This window comes from Erythrolamprus reginae, chromosome 3 (assembly GCF_031021105.1).
Source record: "Erythrolamprus reginae isolate rEryReg1 chromosome 3, rEryReg1.hap1, whole genome shotgun sequence".
Classification (NCBI taxonomy): Eukaryota; Metazoa; Chordata; class Lepidosauria; order Squamata; family Dipsadidae; genus Erythrolamprus; species Erythrolamprus reginae.
Genome location: NC_091952.1, coordinates 199,407,424 through 199,424,135, shown reverse-complemented (window position 1 = coordinate 199,424,135; position 16,712 = coordinate 199,407,424). Strand labels below are relative to the sequence as shown.

Below are 16,712 nucleotides of genomic sequence, written 5' to 3'. Positions count from 1 at the left end.
TGAAGAAATAATAAAAAAAGCTGGGTTGGCTGCTGTCAAAATAAGGCCAAGCAGCAAAAAGGACTAAAGAGGCAGGATAGTGCAGAATATTGTCTAAAAAAGTCATGCTTTGTTAAACTGGGTCAAAGTTGTATGTTACCACTACTCTTGATGCTGATGACTCAGTGACATAGTGAGCAGTAGCAATGGTAAAAGGTGGATCTCTGCCATGTTTCCTCTCAGGTTTAGTTTTCCAACCAAAAGCCTCTCCTTTCAGTTGTTCACTTTCCAGCGATTTCTCAGCTTTAGCTGTCTGTATACTTCCCAGCGGATCGGGCAGCTGCAAATCTTGGTCTGCCTTCGGTGTTTTTTTCACATTTTCTTCTTCTGGACTTTGGAGTCGGGAGTCTGCTTCTTTAATTGGTGTCAAGGACTCAGAGACCCTCCTTTTGGCATCAGATAATCTTCTGGCCTTCTCATCCGTTACTGGTTCTAGAATTTCATATTCTGCTACTAGAGGAATGATTTTCACAGATTCTGGCATTGCCATCTTTATGTTTGGAGGTGATTTTTCTCCCTCTTTTACTTTAGTGGTCATGGTTACAATTTTCCCAGAAACAGTATCATAGGATTTTCCTAAGGTGTACATTTTCTGCTTATTGTCATCTTTTGAGAGCAATTCATTTTCCAAGTCCTCAAAGCTCTGTATGTCAGTGACACTGTGTTTTAAAAGCTCGGGTGGGATGTCACCAGTTTTACTGCTCACAGTCATTAATTTGTATGTCACAATGGTTTTCGATTCACCATCAACTACCTCAATGGGTACTTTGTCTACAATAACCCATTCATCAGTGCCCTATATTTGAAATATAAAAACTCAATTAGAACAACTAAGCGGTTAATTCTATGCCAGGAAACTAAAATATTACACCCCTTAGGTGATTACAATAGCTACCTTATGAACATCCACATTTTAAAAGTCTTTTCATAAGCCAGAAGGCAAGATGAATACTTCAACTTGTGACAGCTAAGTTTAATACATTATACAGCAAGGGGTACCACACTATACAGTAAGGGGCGTGCATAAGTGCACCTTTGTGCCTACCCTTCCTGTCCTAATGTCTTTTTTATCTTTTCTATCTCTACTTTATACTTATATTAGGTTAAACATACTACAATACAATACTATATTTGTATGACAAATAAAATAAATAAATAAATAATCTTAATATTTTATACATTTTCAAAAAATGCTAGCTAGGGGGTGAAAATCATTTGGTTTTTAATTTTCTTCCACACAAAACTCTGCAAAGTAGAGACATTGGGAGAAATAAACCACTCTCCAAATATCAGAAAATGTAATTTAATAATTCAAACCAAATTATGTGAAGTTATATGCTTGAAACAATTTAAAATATTTTGGAGGTGAATAAAATAAATGGATATGAACAATTCTGCTTATTAAAATATTTTGTACTCTCTAAAATACTGCCAATGTTACACAGAAGTCATTAATTCTTACTGTATTTTTCGGTGTATAAGACACCCCTTTTTACCTCAAAAAGCTGCATCAAAAAACAGCTGCGTCTTATACACCGGATGTGGGTCGGGGATCAGCAGCTGCGGGGGCTATCCCCAAGGCCACCTGGCAGTTGTCAGCTGGAGGACGGCGGCTTGACTCCGGGGATGAGTGGGGCGCGTGGCAGCAGCTTTGGAGAAGTGGGTGGGTGTCACCTCAATGCATTCAGCTGGCGGAGAAGCCCGTGGTGCAGCTTCGATCATCCGACGGTATAGGGCTTGGCTCCATTAGACCCCCCCCCACCCCAATCTCCTGCCTTCGGGGCCCCTTTGGGAGGGCGCAGCGGTCGACAAAGGCGCTCTGAACAAAGCTGTCTCAGCTCGGGAAATCTACAGCTGGCGTCCTCTACTCGGAGCGCCTTCGTTGACCGCTGTGCCCTCCCAAAGACGCGCCGCAGGCGGGAAATTAGGGTGGGGGCTGATGGAGCCGAGCCCCATCCCGCCGGATGATTGAAGCTTCCACGCAGACTCCTCCGCCAGCTGGATATGTTGAAGGGACACCTGCTGCCGCTGTGCGCCCCGCCACAGCTGCCCAGCAGCGGGCTTTCTGGGCGTTCCTCCCAGGGTCCCTGCCGGCACTGTCCCAGCAGCAGTGGCTGCTGCCCGTCAGTCATCGGCTGGAGGCCGGAAGCTCGGACCCAGGGATGAGTGGGGTGCATGGCATCCAGCCAGCGAAGGAGCGTGCAGGGCAGCTTCAATCATCCGGCGGATGGGACTTGGCTCCATCAGCCCCCACCCCAATCACCTGCCTTGGGGGGGGGCTTTTGGGAGGGCGCAGTAGTCGGCGAAGGTGCTCCGAGCAAAGCTGCCTCAGCTCAGGAATTCTGCAGCTGGCGCCCTTTGCTTGCAGCACCTTCACTGACCACTGCGAAGGCACTCCAAGGTGCCCCTGCGGAGAGTGGGCTCATTCAGGCTCCCAAGCACTGCCGCCGGTTTTCATGGTGGCAGCGGTGGAGGCGGCACTTGGGAGACTGAACGAGCCCATATCCCAGGACCTGTCCCTCCCGCCATGGAAAGGCAGCTGAAGAGAAAAGTCTGCCAAGTCCTGGAGGGCGGGCTCATTTATGCTCCCAAGCGCCACCGCCGCGGCTCCTGCTTGCCATGGAAACACAGCAAAGGGGAGAATAAGATTGTCCCTCGCAGCTGCCTTTCCATGAACAAGCCCGTATCCCAGGACCTGCCAGAGAAGAAAACAAGGGTACTTCACGCTGCCATAGAGAAAAGCGCAAAGCCCACACTGTTCCAAGCACTTCCGGTCGGAAGCAAGCCGGTTTTCTCATCTGAGTGGCCCAACCAAAACATTGGATTATCGTGGGAATGAAAAGATAAGAATAGATAAGGGGGAGAGGGAATAAGGTGTGTTCCCAGTTTATAACTCCCTGGTAAATCTTGCAGCTTCTTAAACCTTCTCTCTCTCAAGGAAAACGGGAGTTTAGCTGAATTTTTAGTGCTCTAAAATGGGGGTCTCCAAACTTGGCAACTTTAAGATTTGTGGACTTCAACTGCCAGAGTTCCTCAGCCAGCAAAGGTGGCTGAGGAACTCTGGGAGTTGTAGTTCACAACTCTTAAAAGTTGCCAAGGGTGGAGGTCTCAGCTCTAGAAACACTCCTTTTAAGGAGTATTTCAGGTTTATCATCATCACCATATATTTCCATGTACTTCATTTGTGGTATAATTGTAATATTAAGGCAACCTCAGCAGGGAACTGTAATTGTAAATGATTCCATCGCTAGCCATTTCTGTAATGAAAGGAACAACTAACAAAATGAATTGTACTTGTTTGTTTTGTTTATTTGTTTGAGTTAGGGGTTAGAAGTGCAAGAGTCTTCAAATCTGACAAGTTTAAGGCTTGTGGAGTTCAATTCCCATTTCTGGGAGTTCTGGGAGTTGAAGTCCACAAGTCTTGAAGCTGTCAAGTTTGAAGTTTGTAAAAAGTGTACATGGTTGTAAAAAGTATACATGGTTGTAAAAAGTATTCTGCTACACTGCTATTTTATTAAATAATATAATACTGCACCATTTGCTTTAGAATACTTTCCCTCCCCTAAAATCTAGTTGCGTCTTATACACCGGTGTGTCTTATATACTGAAAAATTCAGTAATTACTTAATGCATTTTGTAAATTTATATAAATAATCAATACATTATATAAATACATTTATATAACTAATCAATACATGATTCAATTGCAAGTATATGCTGATTTCATATACTTCCAAGAACATATATTTAACAGTGCTCTTGAATGATAATTCATAATGTTACTAATCAAATTTCCTGGTACAGCTTGTCACTTTCCTCAACATTTAGTTAAGAAAAAGAGATGAAAAGCAGATGATTAGAAAGACAGAATTACAAGTGAAAGACAGTAACACTGGGATCCCCTCTCTAATATTGCAGATTTGAGATCGAATAATTGAAAATATTCTAAAAGCACCTCAAGATTCTGCTATTTGTATAATCATATACTTTGGGGAGGTAATGGTGAATTCTTTTTCTAGCTCATTTAAGCTCAGTATCTTCTCATTTAAAAATGATTTAAGTTTATAGCGTAGGATCACCTTACAACTCTTATTCTCCTTACCTGAATGCATATATGGAAATACAGTAGATAATATTAGAAATGTTTGTGAGCATTTCCAGTCAACCTAGTTTATTTGCATTAAGGCCAGAAATGCATCTTCTGAATTCTAGAATTCTGAATTCAAGCTATTCAAGAGTAGGTGAAGTACATCCATCAGCAGTATCCTATCCTATTTCTATAAAAACATATTTCTATACAGATTTGATTTTTGCTGCCATTTATGAAGATTCTACATGCACAATGAAAATTGCATACATAAGAATGAAGAAGTTCACGCAATATTTTAATAAGCATGCTTCTTTACTATAAACACATCAGGAAAATATATTTGCTGTAATGTTAGAAGCAGATCTGATTTTTTTAAAAATGTTACAATAAAATGGATGCTAATATTATTTATTATTTTCACTGAGATGTTTAAACATGTATATATGCAGATGTCCAGAGAATGAGATCCTAAGCTCTGAAAACCTAAAATGCAATGAAATCGGAAAACAAATCTAAATCAGAAACCTTTGTGACATATTAACCGAGCTTTTAAAAATGAATTGCCAAAAGAAATGTGATGTATTTATCAAATTATCACTTTAAGATGTAGCATCTTTCAGTAAGAAAAATAGAAACTTTCTTTTTACCTGAGAATCAACAAAGGCCGTGCTTTCCTTCTGTAAAAATATACGTTTTTCACATTTTTCTTTATCTTCTTTGGTCTACAGGACAAGATATCTATCATTAAAATCCATGAGGAGGTTGTTGAAGTATAGATTTTTGGAAAATAGACAGATAAGCACTCACCTCGTCAGGCACAAGTGGTTCAATCATAGGGGCTTCTTCATGTCTTGCAGCAAGCCGGACCGGGGATGTTGAAAGTCTCTTTTCCCATTCATTAGTCCCTGAGATATCTGTAGTGGTTTCTAAGAATGTCCGTTTCAGCTCACTTATATTGGTCTGGTGTTTTATCAGATCTTCCGGGCTTTTATCTAATTCCTGGTTTTGAAAAAGGGAGCCCAGCATATTTTTTTTTTTAATGAAATGACACAAAGGAAAAACAAATAAATTTCCTAAGTTAAACAGCAAAAAAGCCTTGATGAGATTAACTGTTCACAGCACTAACACAACACTCTTGGCAAACTGATGTTTTAAAGGAGAGGTGAACAGAAGTTCTTAGGACACTTCACACATAACAATGTGACAAGAGCATTTGCCACCAAGTAGGACTCATGTTAGAAGTTGCTAGCCAATCCAAACTTTCTGTCAACTGAGTGTATGTTAATATGCTTTCATGAGCCCCTGTACTTTGTAATCTTAACATTTGATTTATTAGCAAGTAAAAATGCACATATCATGCATCATATACAAATTCACACCTTGATCACTATATTTAAAACACACATAGAATACATGCACTAATATATACCCATACCAACCTCTAACATAAGATTACTATGTTTGATATACACATTTTCACCCTGTATACGCTTAATCAGACTATTCTGAAAAAACTGAAAAAGAAAGGGAAATGTGAGGACCACAATATTCAAAGAATGTGAAAATGCTGTTCTAAGCAATGTTTATAAATATTGTGGGAAAATGAATGAATACAAGCAGTTTAGCCATGGAGGACAACATACACACCAAAAGCAAGGAATTCTTTCACTTGCCTGTGCTTTGAGATCACCATCTTCCTCCTGATCTGACTGTTTATGTCGGGGGAAAAAACACAGAAAATATTATTTTACTAATAAAAATCATTTAGTGACTGTAATAACCATCAGATATTTTTAAAGAGTTCATACTCATTGAACAAACAACATACTGTATATAATAGATACTAAAACTTCTCCTGGCATAAACCTCCACCTAGATGCATCTGTTTTAAAGCTATCTCAAAATGTTTTGAGAGTTGCCAGAATATATATATAAACAGAGATAACTGAAATTAGTGGAAAACTTTTTCATATAGAAAACTACTTAAATCTCCCTACATGGCATAGGGCCTGGTTACGTGAGGGAGGGCCTGCCTTGCATAGTAACTGCCTGGCCAATTCGATCCTACAGTGCTTTCCTTACTAAGGGGTATCAACTATAGGGTCATTCTTTGTCAAGTGGACCAAGTGAAATTGAAGCCTTCTTTGAAAAGGACCCATCAAAACAACAACATATATGATAGGAAAAAATGTGCTCTTTCTAATGAAATAAAAATGAAGATGATTGAAGGTGATGAAACAGAGCTCTTTGTTTTCTCACCTTCAATCATCTTCATTTTTATTTCATCAGAAAGAGCACATTTTCCCCTATCATATATGTTGTTTTTGTGATGGTTTCTTTTCAAATAAGGCTGCAAAAATCAGTCAAGTGATCACCTGGTCCACTATGCTAACATTCAGAATAGCTAAGATGCATGATACATTCTTTGACAACAAATTCAAAGCAATGGTACACACCTCTGTGGCAGTGGTTTCACCATCTGCTGCAGTGTCAGTCCTTTCACTGTCAGTCTGTGTTATATAACCAGGTTCCAAGAAGAAAGCAAGAATAAGAAATGAACCCAATTTGTAATTCAACAAAATCATAGGTTGAATAGTCAAATCTACATTCTCCTGAGTTGCATTTTAAGCATTTTCCAGACAATTTAAAAGAAGCATCATCTAAAACAACAGATCAGACAGCATTAAGATCAAGGTAGGGGCTTTTGTGTTACACAGAATCATTAAATTGTGGAACACAAGGATCACCTTGTACAATTCTCTACAATGTGCAGAAACACCAATTAAGCCATTGGTTAGCCAAACAAAACTTAATCAGAACAAGGCATTTTCCTTTATTTTTTCTAAAGAGAGCCACAATTGCCCTTCTCTATAATTTTGGGGAGAAGAAGCCCTGTACAGTACTATAATTGTTGTATAATTTGTTCATTTAGAGAAAGAAAATCTATAAACACGTCTATTATAACAGTCCTTTGACTTTATCCCCTTATTTGCACAAAGGTTTTTTGTCACATGGTTTTAAGGCTGTCTGCATTAGCAAAGTTTTAACAAACACACAAACAGAACGAATTTAGCTATATCTTGAACAGAATTAACATTTCTCAACACTGAAATATGATCTAGCTGCAAGAAAATAATTTGTTATGTAAATCTATATTTTCTATCAGTGTTTATAAAACATAGCAATGTCTTTTAAGTAACATTTAGAAAGTACAAATGATCAAAGTAAACAAAGCACAGCATTATCCATCCAGCATTGATACATCCTAATATGTATCATGAATACTTTAATTTTATTAATACTGCCTCAAAATGAACAACAAAGAGATTTTTAAAAAATACTTTAAAATAAATGTATAAAACATTGAATGGGGTTATTATGAAAAAAAGTCAAGCTATACAATGATCCAGAGGATTGAAATATGTTGGTTATTTTATATAAGTAGATAGATAAATAACATGCAGTCCAAATGTTTTGGACTACATCTACACAATCCCTTGTCATTCTGTTTGGGACGTATAGGAATTGAAAGCCTACACAATTGGACAGTGTCAGATCACCTACTTCTACAATTGTTCAGAATCTCTTCATGAGCAAATAATGCAATTGGATTAGTCTTTTGGGGTTGCAATAACAATCACCAAGTTTGCCTACAGGTAGTCTTTGCTTAATCACTATTCATTCAGTGATTGTTCAAAATTAAAATGTCACTGAACAAATGGTAGTTACGACTGGGCCTCAAAGTTACAGCTGTTGCAGCACCCCCACAATCGTGTGTTGAAAAGTTGGCCATTTATGACTGCTATGTGAGATTAATCTCACTCCACCCATCCGTCTCTGCCATTTTGGTTGCCCGGTACTCTGCTATCCTTTCTGACCGTCACCATCTTTTTTCCTCTCTCTGATGACAAGACACCCCTGGCCAAAGTAGCTGATGGCCCTCCACTCTTCTGTGAGGCCTCCATGAACAGCAGCATTGTTAGGTTAATTCTCTTGTTATCTCAATGCAGGAAAAAGAAGTATCACATTCATTATGTTTACAGGAAGTCCCAGCTTAATGACCAGTTGCTTAAAAAACATTGGGTTATGACTCCCTAACCTCACTTCCCACATCTCCCCTTGCAATCCTATGGCTGTATTTCAGATGCTTGGCAACCAACTTGCATTTATGACTGGTTGCAGTGACTTGCTGTCACATCACGGCAATTTGTTATTGTCTTGGCTGGCTTCCAGCAAAACTCACTTCAAACTCTTTTGTGCCCATGTGGCTTGTCATTGACATCATAGGTTCTTACTACAACATTTGTCAATTGTTTTTCTGCACCACCAGTTCTTCCATATTTCTGCCACTACTCTGCAAACTGAGTTTCTGCCCATACAGATTAATATTTTTTAACTTTTCCAAACTGGAATCCATTCAGCCTTTCCCCAGAAGGTGAGATGCACTGAATCATGTCTTTATAAACTAACAATGATACCAGTGTGTTCTAGCCACACTTATCCAGAAGGGTGATCTGGCAGGATCTACCCTGATCAAAATGCTCCACCTTCCTATATCTGTTTCTTTTGTCACTCTTCTTCCAACTTTATGATGGTGGTGATTTCTTCTTTTTTTTTTAGTACCTCCTGTTTCAGTAACATTCTTATCTGGTGTTGAATCCTTCCAAGTTTGAAAACAGAATCTAATCTATCAATAGCAATTAATCTCCAAAGGATCACTGCTTCCTTAACAATTGCTTCAGATGTTTTATCATGTCTAAAGTTGTCCATGCATTAAAGTGCTTTTAAAGCATCGGTAAACCAGCTTTTGTTATATAAAAGAAGATGGATGAAAGCTACATTTTTGCTGCTTTGCTGCTGTGGTTTTAACATTAGCCTGTATCCATTGCAATTCACTTTGTTCATTCCAGAAATTGATTATATGATTTGTACAAGCAAGTAGATTGCATTTGCTTTGATTACTACATCTGTGCTCAGCTAGAAGTTTTTGTGTCACCCTAAAATACTCACTACATTTATGCAACGATAATCTGTCCCAAAATTCCCTGGGAAATGCTTTCTTTCAGCTATGAAAGAAATCATTTCTCTACAGTAACCCAGTTTCTTCTTACCACAAGGCTTTATATCATTCTTCATTTTGACTCAAGATCTCCTTGTAGTATGAATATGACCTAGAAAGTTACCGTATGTTTTCGGATCTTGATTTCTTATGTTATTGAAGATATGCTACAACTCATAGCACAACATTCCATTTTATAGGAAATCTCAAGATTTCTATCTAGGCATTACACCACCGAACTGATGCTGTAATTCCTACTAGCCTATCATTCCTACTAGAAGGCTTGCGTACAAGCTGCGTAGGAACTCCTCTCTTAGGTCTTTTTAGTTTTTCTATACTTGCTTGAATGACAATCTTTCACACTTTATAAAATTAAGTGAGCTTTGGCTTTTTCTGCAGATAAAATTGTATCATTTTGCTATTCTCTTCACTTTTACTTAGTATTGAAAAAGCAACCTTCTAATATGTTTTTTTACCCATTGTGTCCAAGATACCAATTTACCATTATCCAGGATATTGGTTTTATTGCCAAAAATACATTCCACAGCACATACGTATTTGGGTATTCAACTGAATAAGGATACATTTTGGAGAATACCTGCACACGTTACAATTTTTTCTTAGCAGAAGTACGAGCTTCATATCAAAGTAAGTCTGCTTACTTACTTTACTAGCGAATACACAAAATAACAGGTTGTTTACCCATAATTATGGATTTTTAAAAGTTCATCAGTGCACTCTTATGAACCTCTTCCATTCCCTTAGCAAAAGTTTGTCCTGACATGGTACCTTAAATGCTGTTCGTTATTGAACTGAGAAGAGACTGGAAGTTGTATCCAAACATTTGGCAACACAGGGCTCACTTCTACCAAACATACTCCTTGGCTACAGAATTTCTTGTAGTGTCTTTGTGCTGGCAAATCATTCATATGTATAAATATAAAAATGACTACTCAAAGTATATAACCAGAATTATAATCAGCCTATTCCTTTTTTTTATCACACTGCTTTGGGTTGAACTACACCTATATTCACACATATTTGACAAGAAGAAAAACATCACCAACACCAATACTTGCATTATTTGCTTTGTTAAAGACTAAGATAGCACCGAGACAGCAAGGAATGCAGGAACCTTAGCTGCTACAAAGTACATTTTGGGATGCATTGGGGTGGGGAGAACATTACCAGTTTGCCATTTATTTATTTTTATTTACAATATTTTATGACCGGCCAAGTCCAGAATGACTTACTAAGCAATTATTTGTAAACAAACTAAGACCCTTTTCAATGGGAACCATTTTGTGAGATGATCAATGAAATGCTCCCAAATCCAAATGTGCTTATTGACATGAAATGTTACATTACTTTACCGATAACAGTTGTTTTAAACAAAATTTTCAATGATATATTTAGTATGGTGATACTTATAACAATCAGTGTGAATGTTGGGCTACAACTCCCTTGATTCCTATTAAAAGGAAGGTGCAGTCAAATGTATCTACAGCATAAAAAATGAAGAGAACAATTTAAAAGAAATAATATAAAAGTATGTCACCACAATTTCATTAAAATAACTAAATCAATGTATTAATTGTGGGGCACACAAATAAAAATTAATGTCAGAACTTAACATGTGCAGTTATTTGGAAATATGTCCTACTAAATAGAGATATACTACAGGTAGCAATTAATTTGTTACAATAACAATTAAAGAATTTCTTTAGTACAAAATAATATCTGTCTGTTAATTAGAATGGCAGGAACATATGGTATACCTATGCAGTTTATCCTGATCTCTTTTGCTCTATGTGCCATCATATCACTATGACCCTGTCTTTCCTGCCTTGACTTTTCATCAACTCTAATTCTAGAGGCAACTCACAAATTGCATCTAGAGTTACAGCTGTTGCTAGTAAAATTCTAGATTGCTCAAGCATCCTCTTTTAACCATTTTTACATCAATTCTCAAATCCCAAACATTTACTTATTATTTAGCTGTATTACTTAGAATGGAGTTCCTTCTCTGCACCTATTCAGAAGTAAACCCTATTCAATTCAATGGGCTGTACTCCCAAGCAAATTGATTCAACACATGGACGTAATGCACAACTCTAAAGTGAGATTTTAAGCCCTTTTAAAAAGGAAATAATTACTAGATCATTGACCAACTTGAAGTCTAGTGAAACGACTGCTGGAATTTAAAAGCAGACATTTTTCCTAGTTTATTATATTCATAACTGCTGTGTTTTGTTTTGCTGATGTAATGCAGACATGCCAATATTCAAAAGAAAATATCATGCAATATATCCAAACAAGAGAAGCACCCTGGATTAGGCACAAATCGGTGTAATCTAGCAGACAACTGCTACTCCTGGTCTAATCACAAGCTTGGTTCATATATAAATAACATGATTTGGTGTTACAATATTGATACCTTTCAATCCAGGATTGCCAACTAGTTTGTTGATCTGAAACTCATTTTTTGCCTGTATTGGCAAATATTATATTTGGCACATTATAATTTCTATACAAACAAAATAATTAATTGAATTAATTATTTAATTTAGTTTAAAGCAAGCACAAGTCTAACTGAATAGTTCCAAATCATGATTTGACAATACATCTGAACCAAGCCAATCTAAAGCAAACAAATTAGAAAACTCATCATATTCAATCCCAGCTAAATTTTATTTAGAATAAATCCTATTGATTTCATTTCACTTACTGATAAGCAAATTTGCTTTGTAATAAGTTATAAAATACGCTTTTAAATTATTATTTGGGTTGATTAGTAATTATAATTAAACAATTTTCAAAATGTAAATGTTTTTTGTGATTTGCTTGTGATTTGCTTAAAAACTTGTGATTTAAAAGATGCTTACAAAGTACTTGCATCTTATACATTTCGACACTATTCACTGAATGGCACAATTCAGTTTTCAAATTTCATGTTATAGAAGATAAAAATAGTTTGGCTATAGGAGACAGTATTGTGTGTAAACTAGGCTTCATTAATACTATAAAAGATTGATCCCTAGACTAGAAAAGTTTGTTAAATCTTGTTAAGCATGTTCTTCACTTTGATTATAAGTCTTATTAAAAGGCTCCAAGCGAATAAATAATTCAGGCAATAAGGGAAGTACAGAATAGAAACACCCTCCAGTTGTGCTCTCCTCTTGTGCCTTCAGCTGTGCAGCTTTGTGGACTGAAGTAAATATTAGACACAATTTCCTGGGTATTCTTCAATAGATGGGACTATTTCAAGAGATTCAGATTGGAGCTATGATTTTCTCATTTTCAGTACACAACTTTTTTGACATTAAATCCCTTTTAAGGATAAAAGGTAATTTGGAACTTCATCTTCCTATTTAGCTACAGTGTTATAAATGTTGAGCTGGTTGCAGGTTCATATAAAACTATTTACTTTCAAGGAGCAATAAACAAGCAGAATGCTTTCTCGTTTTGCAGTTGAAAACCCACAACTCAGGATTATATTTCAAATAAACTATTTGAGACTTTCATTACCTGGAAGCAATTTGTAAAAGTTATACACTTCGTATTGTGCCTAACCCTGGGCTCAAGCTACACTCTCAACACAACAAAAATTAAAAAAAAAAATCTGAACGTATCGGCACAGACAAAAATGAGGCTCTGAAAGGACTACTGGTGCAGCATTCTAACACTGTTTAGGACTGAAACAATGAACACAAAAAAAGTGTGTTCTGTGTCGAGGTACACACCTCTTCGTCTGAACTGTCACTCAGGTCATTTTCAAGTGAAGCAGTCAAGGAGGCCGCCTTGGGCTCCAGGTAGCAGAGACACATAGCCAAGGGAAAGGAAAGAGTGAGAGCATAGGGTACAGAGAAAGAAGCAGAAAGCAAAAAGAAAAAGATGAAAAGGAAACAAGGCACAAGGGAAGGTGAGCGAATGGGAAGAAAATGCTGCACACTTTGTGGCAGGATGTTTGTTTCAGACAGATTTGGAAAGGATAAGTAGCCATCGTCATCCAGGAGAGAAGGGAATGATTCTGGAAGTTGCAAGGAGAAAGAAAATAATGTTCCACCTTTTCTGGCCTTTTGTTTATAATTAAATGCCATGTCATGTTCAATAGAATGTGCTGTTCCTTTTCTGTTGAAGTTCAAATTGGTCTCATCGTTCTTTTGGCTGGTGTTTTTTAATGATTCACCATCTAATATTTTTTTACTGTTCTCCTTAAACCTCCGCCTGTGGAGTTCTGTTGAAGATGCAAAGGAACCAGTTGGTGAGGATGGCAAGGGGGTTAATGAAGCAATGCCAGGCAAAAGTGGCTGATGAAAGAAAAGATAGTAAGTGCAAGAGCAAAAGGACAAAAAGAAAATTATAATTGGTTAATTTCCTCTGTATATAAAAGTTAATTGCATAAAGTTAAAAGAACAAGCTTAGTTGAATTAATTATACCAATTTCCATGCTGTATTCTATGAGGGCAGCCAGTTACAAAATCAACTCATCTGTTAAAATACAATATTAATTATCTTATTTTAAAAAGTTCAACATACACATTTAATTGCTACATTAAATTTGCAAACTAGAAATTCTCAAATTGAAAGGCTTAAAATCACCCTACAGAGGAATGAAACTATATAGCCTATATACTTTTTTCTGGTATTACCATGTACACCATTCCCTTTTTAGCTCATTGTACCGTCCTCTTTGGCATTCCAAAGATACAATCTGGCATTTCAAAAAAACCAGCAGGAAAGCTACAGTTGGTCATTCTCTGAATCCACGACTGTAAATCTGTGGCTCACCATTCATTCTGCCATCATTTTCCCAAATTGATCACCACTGTGAAATGGATACGGAAATGGAAAAGGACAATAATGCAAACAGGTGAAAGGGCAAGTACTTCTTCACCATTTCAAGTTTATTTTCCAAAAAAGGATTCCTTTCTTTGTGACATTCTGAGTCTTTAATCAGAAATTTCTGTAATTCCCTACGATTTTTGGAGAAGACTGTGATATAAAGCTTTGCATTACAAATTTCTATAAATTTTGAACACAGAGGAATGTGTCTATAGTAATACCATATATTATTGTAATGAAAACAAGAGCGACTCCTTACTCTATTACAAATTTAAGTAAGACCTCTTACTAAAATTGGACCATTAATTACAAAAATAAGAGCAAACATTATTTAGGATTAACAAAATAAAAAACGAAGGAAGTAAGTCTTCTTCCACGGCTTACTGAAAACCACCCGTGTTTACCGTTACAGAATGTTGAATATTTGAGAAAAATTAATAAATGGAGGTTAAGAATGAATTGTAGTGTTCCAGATATCTAACTCAAACAAAAAGGCTTAGATTGCAAAAAAAAAAATACCTTTGGTTCTAAACAAGATCTATGTCAAAGTTCCAGATAACATCTAAACTAAATCAGACTCCGAGTCAAAGTATTCCTCAAAGTGCAGAAGTTGATTCTGGCACATACACAAGGAAACCTGGATCTGAGTTTCCCGCTCAGCTGAAATTTCACGTCCCTTATCCCACAAACTTGACATGTTGCCCACTCAGATTGTGCCAACGTAGCCAGCTCTTCCTTTGCTTCCAGCCCCGATGGGTAGACATAATTTGTCCTTGAACCACTCAAAAGAATTCCTTGTAGCTGCACCTATTCCCTCCTGAAATCCCCCCTCACAAGTTTCTATAAACATCAGGTCTTCTATAGATAGTGTGGCAAGCCATTAATTTATCATCAACTTCTACACCGGCTTGACAATCTACCCGAAAAATAACAAACAATGTCTTATAGAACATGAATTTACATCAAAGTGTATCTTACTGCAACAGATCTGCTTCCAGATAAGTCTGTATAGGAATACAAGATATTTTCTTTTACTAGAATGCAAGAATTTTCCTACTGTATTCACCTGTGTCTGAATCTCTCAAATTATGCTTAAATTCAGGCACATACATTATTTTATATAAAAATTGTTAACGGGAGATAATATTCAACGCTAGCATAAGCATCACTGCTAGCAGTAGAACAGGAATTCTTTATAAAGATATCAATTTGTACTTTCTCCTTGAAAACTGACAATTATTTTAATTCCTAATTTATTTTTCTGAAACAGCAGTTGGATGATATTTTCAAAATTTCCAACCGTGGGGAGTGCTTTTGGTCTACTGATTAATGCACCAGGTTGAAAACCAGGAGATCATGAGTTCTACCCTCACCTTAGTCAAGAAAGCATTTGGGTGATCTTGGAATGGTCATTCTCAGCCCAGTTATCCCAGCCCACATGGTTAATGTTGTGGGGAAAATAGAATAAGTAGGCTGTCTTAAGTCATTTGTTCAAAATAATTATGACAGAATACAAATAAATAAATACAAAAAAATTAAAAAGAAACCTTGTGCATTATATGCATTATAGCGAATGTCAAGAAGCCTTTTCAATCAGGAATTTCAATGCTAACCGTAAAATCTAATTGATTAATAAATAGTAGCAAATATTTTCTCTCTTTTTTGCTGTATCATTTAGATTTATTGCTCCAGGATTGTCCTTGATTAATGGAGGTTACTAACCATGTCATAAATTATCTTTGCACCTAGTTATAAATGAAATCCTCTCTCTCTTTCTCTCTCCCTCGCTCCTGACAGTCTTTTAGGGTAAGTTGCTCCATTTGACTACAAGGCACTGATCTAAGAATATGCACAAACATAGTCTCAGTAAAAATACTGTCTATAACAGCACCCTTTACCAAGAAATCAGGTTTATCTTGTTCATAAGTATATTCAACAAAGTAGAAATTTCAGCAATGCTTGACTATTAGCAAAGTAATCAAGCCGAAGTGATTATATTTGGAATCTTAGGCTTGCCATACTTTATACCATTTTACTATGCATTTTCTATTGTGGGTAAATGGAAGGGGGGATTGTATGGAGTTGCTAGTAGGTAGGCTTTCTTTCTAGAAAGCCAAGGTCATCCTTTGTCTCGTTACCTCTACACCTGAACAAAAAGAGATGAGTGGCAATAGAAGATGGATTTGTGGGTGTGGGTGCAAGGACTCGAACTTTCAACTGAGTGGTGAAGCCTGGGAAGCTTCAAATTCGGTTTTCTCCTAGATGTGCCAACATGCCTCTATTAATAAATTGGAACTTTGAGGAATACTTTGCCTTGGACTCTGATTTAACTTTACATGCTATTTGGAACCCTGACATACACACTGCTTGATTTTTTTTGCTTCAAGTACTGCAAACATTTGTAATGACTGATTATTGTTATTAATGGTTTTATATTTTGCAAATCATGAGAGTAAGACAAAAGCCAAGGTCATCCTTTGTGTCTTCACAGTTTTTGGATGCTGTCCCAGATCTCGATGGCAAGCTACTCCCTGTCAGCCACGATGCCGCCTCAGTTATAGCTTTCCTGGGCAACCATGAAATTACTATGCCCAAATAAAGAAGATGTGGAGGAGCTAGAAGCAGCACCTGAACCTCTACCCCTTCCCCCTCGCTGCTGAGACAGTGCCAAGCCCGTGA

At 37.0% G+C, this 16,712-nt stretch overlaps 1 protein-coding gene across 7 annotated transcripts in view; it reads right to left on the bottom strand.

Annotated features, from left to right (window-relative positions):
• EPB41L3 (erythrocyte membrane protein band 4.1 like 3) overlaps positions 1 to 16,712 on the bottom strand; it is a 157,886-nt gene that overhangs the window by 6,979 nt on the left and 134,195 nt on the right. For 6 of the 7 annotated variants that reach the window (XM_070747579.1, XM_070747573.1, XM_070747578.1 and 3 more), the window contains exons 13-16: positions 6,586 to 6,639; positions 5,803 to 5,838; positions 4,937 to 5,128; positions 4,777 to 4,851 (exon numbers count right to left, since the gene is read on the bottom strand). In XM_070747579.1, the coding sequence (XP_070603680.1) occupies positions 4,777 to 4,851; positions 4,937 to 5,128; positions 5,803 to 5,838; positions 6,586 to 6,639 (357 nt within the window). Of the gene's footprint in view, positions 1 to 139; positions 836 to 4,776; positions 4,852 to 4,936; positions 5,129 to 5,802; positions 5,839 to 6,585; positions 6,640 to 16,712 lie in introns of all 7 variants that reach the window. The other variant, XM_070747580.1, reaches the window with a different exon arrangement.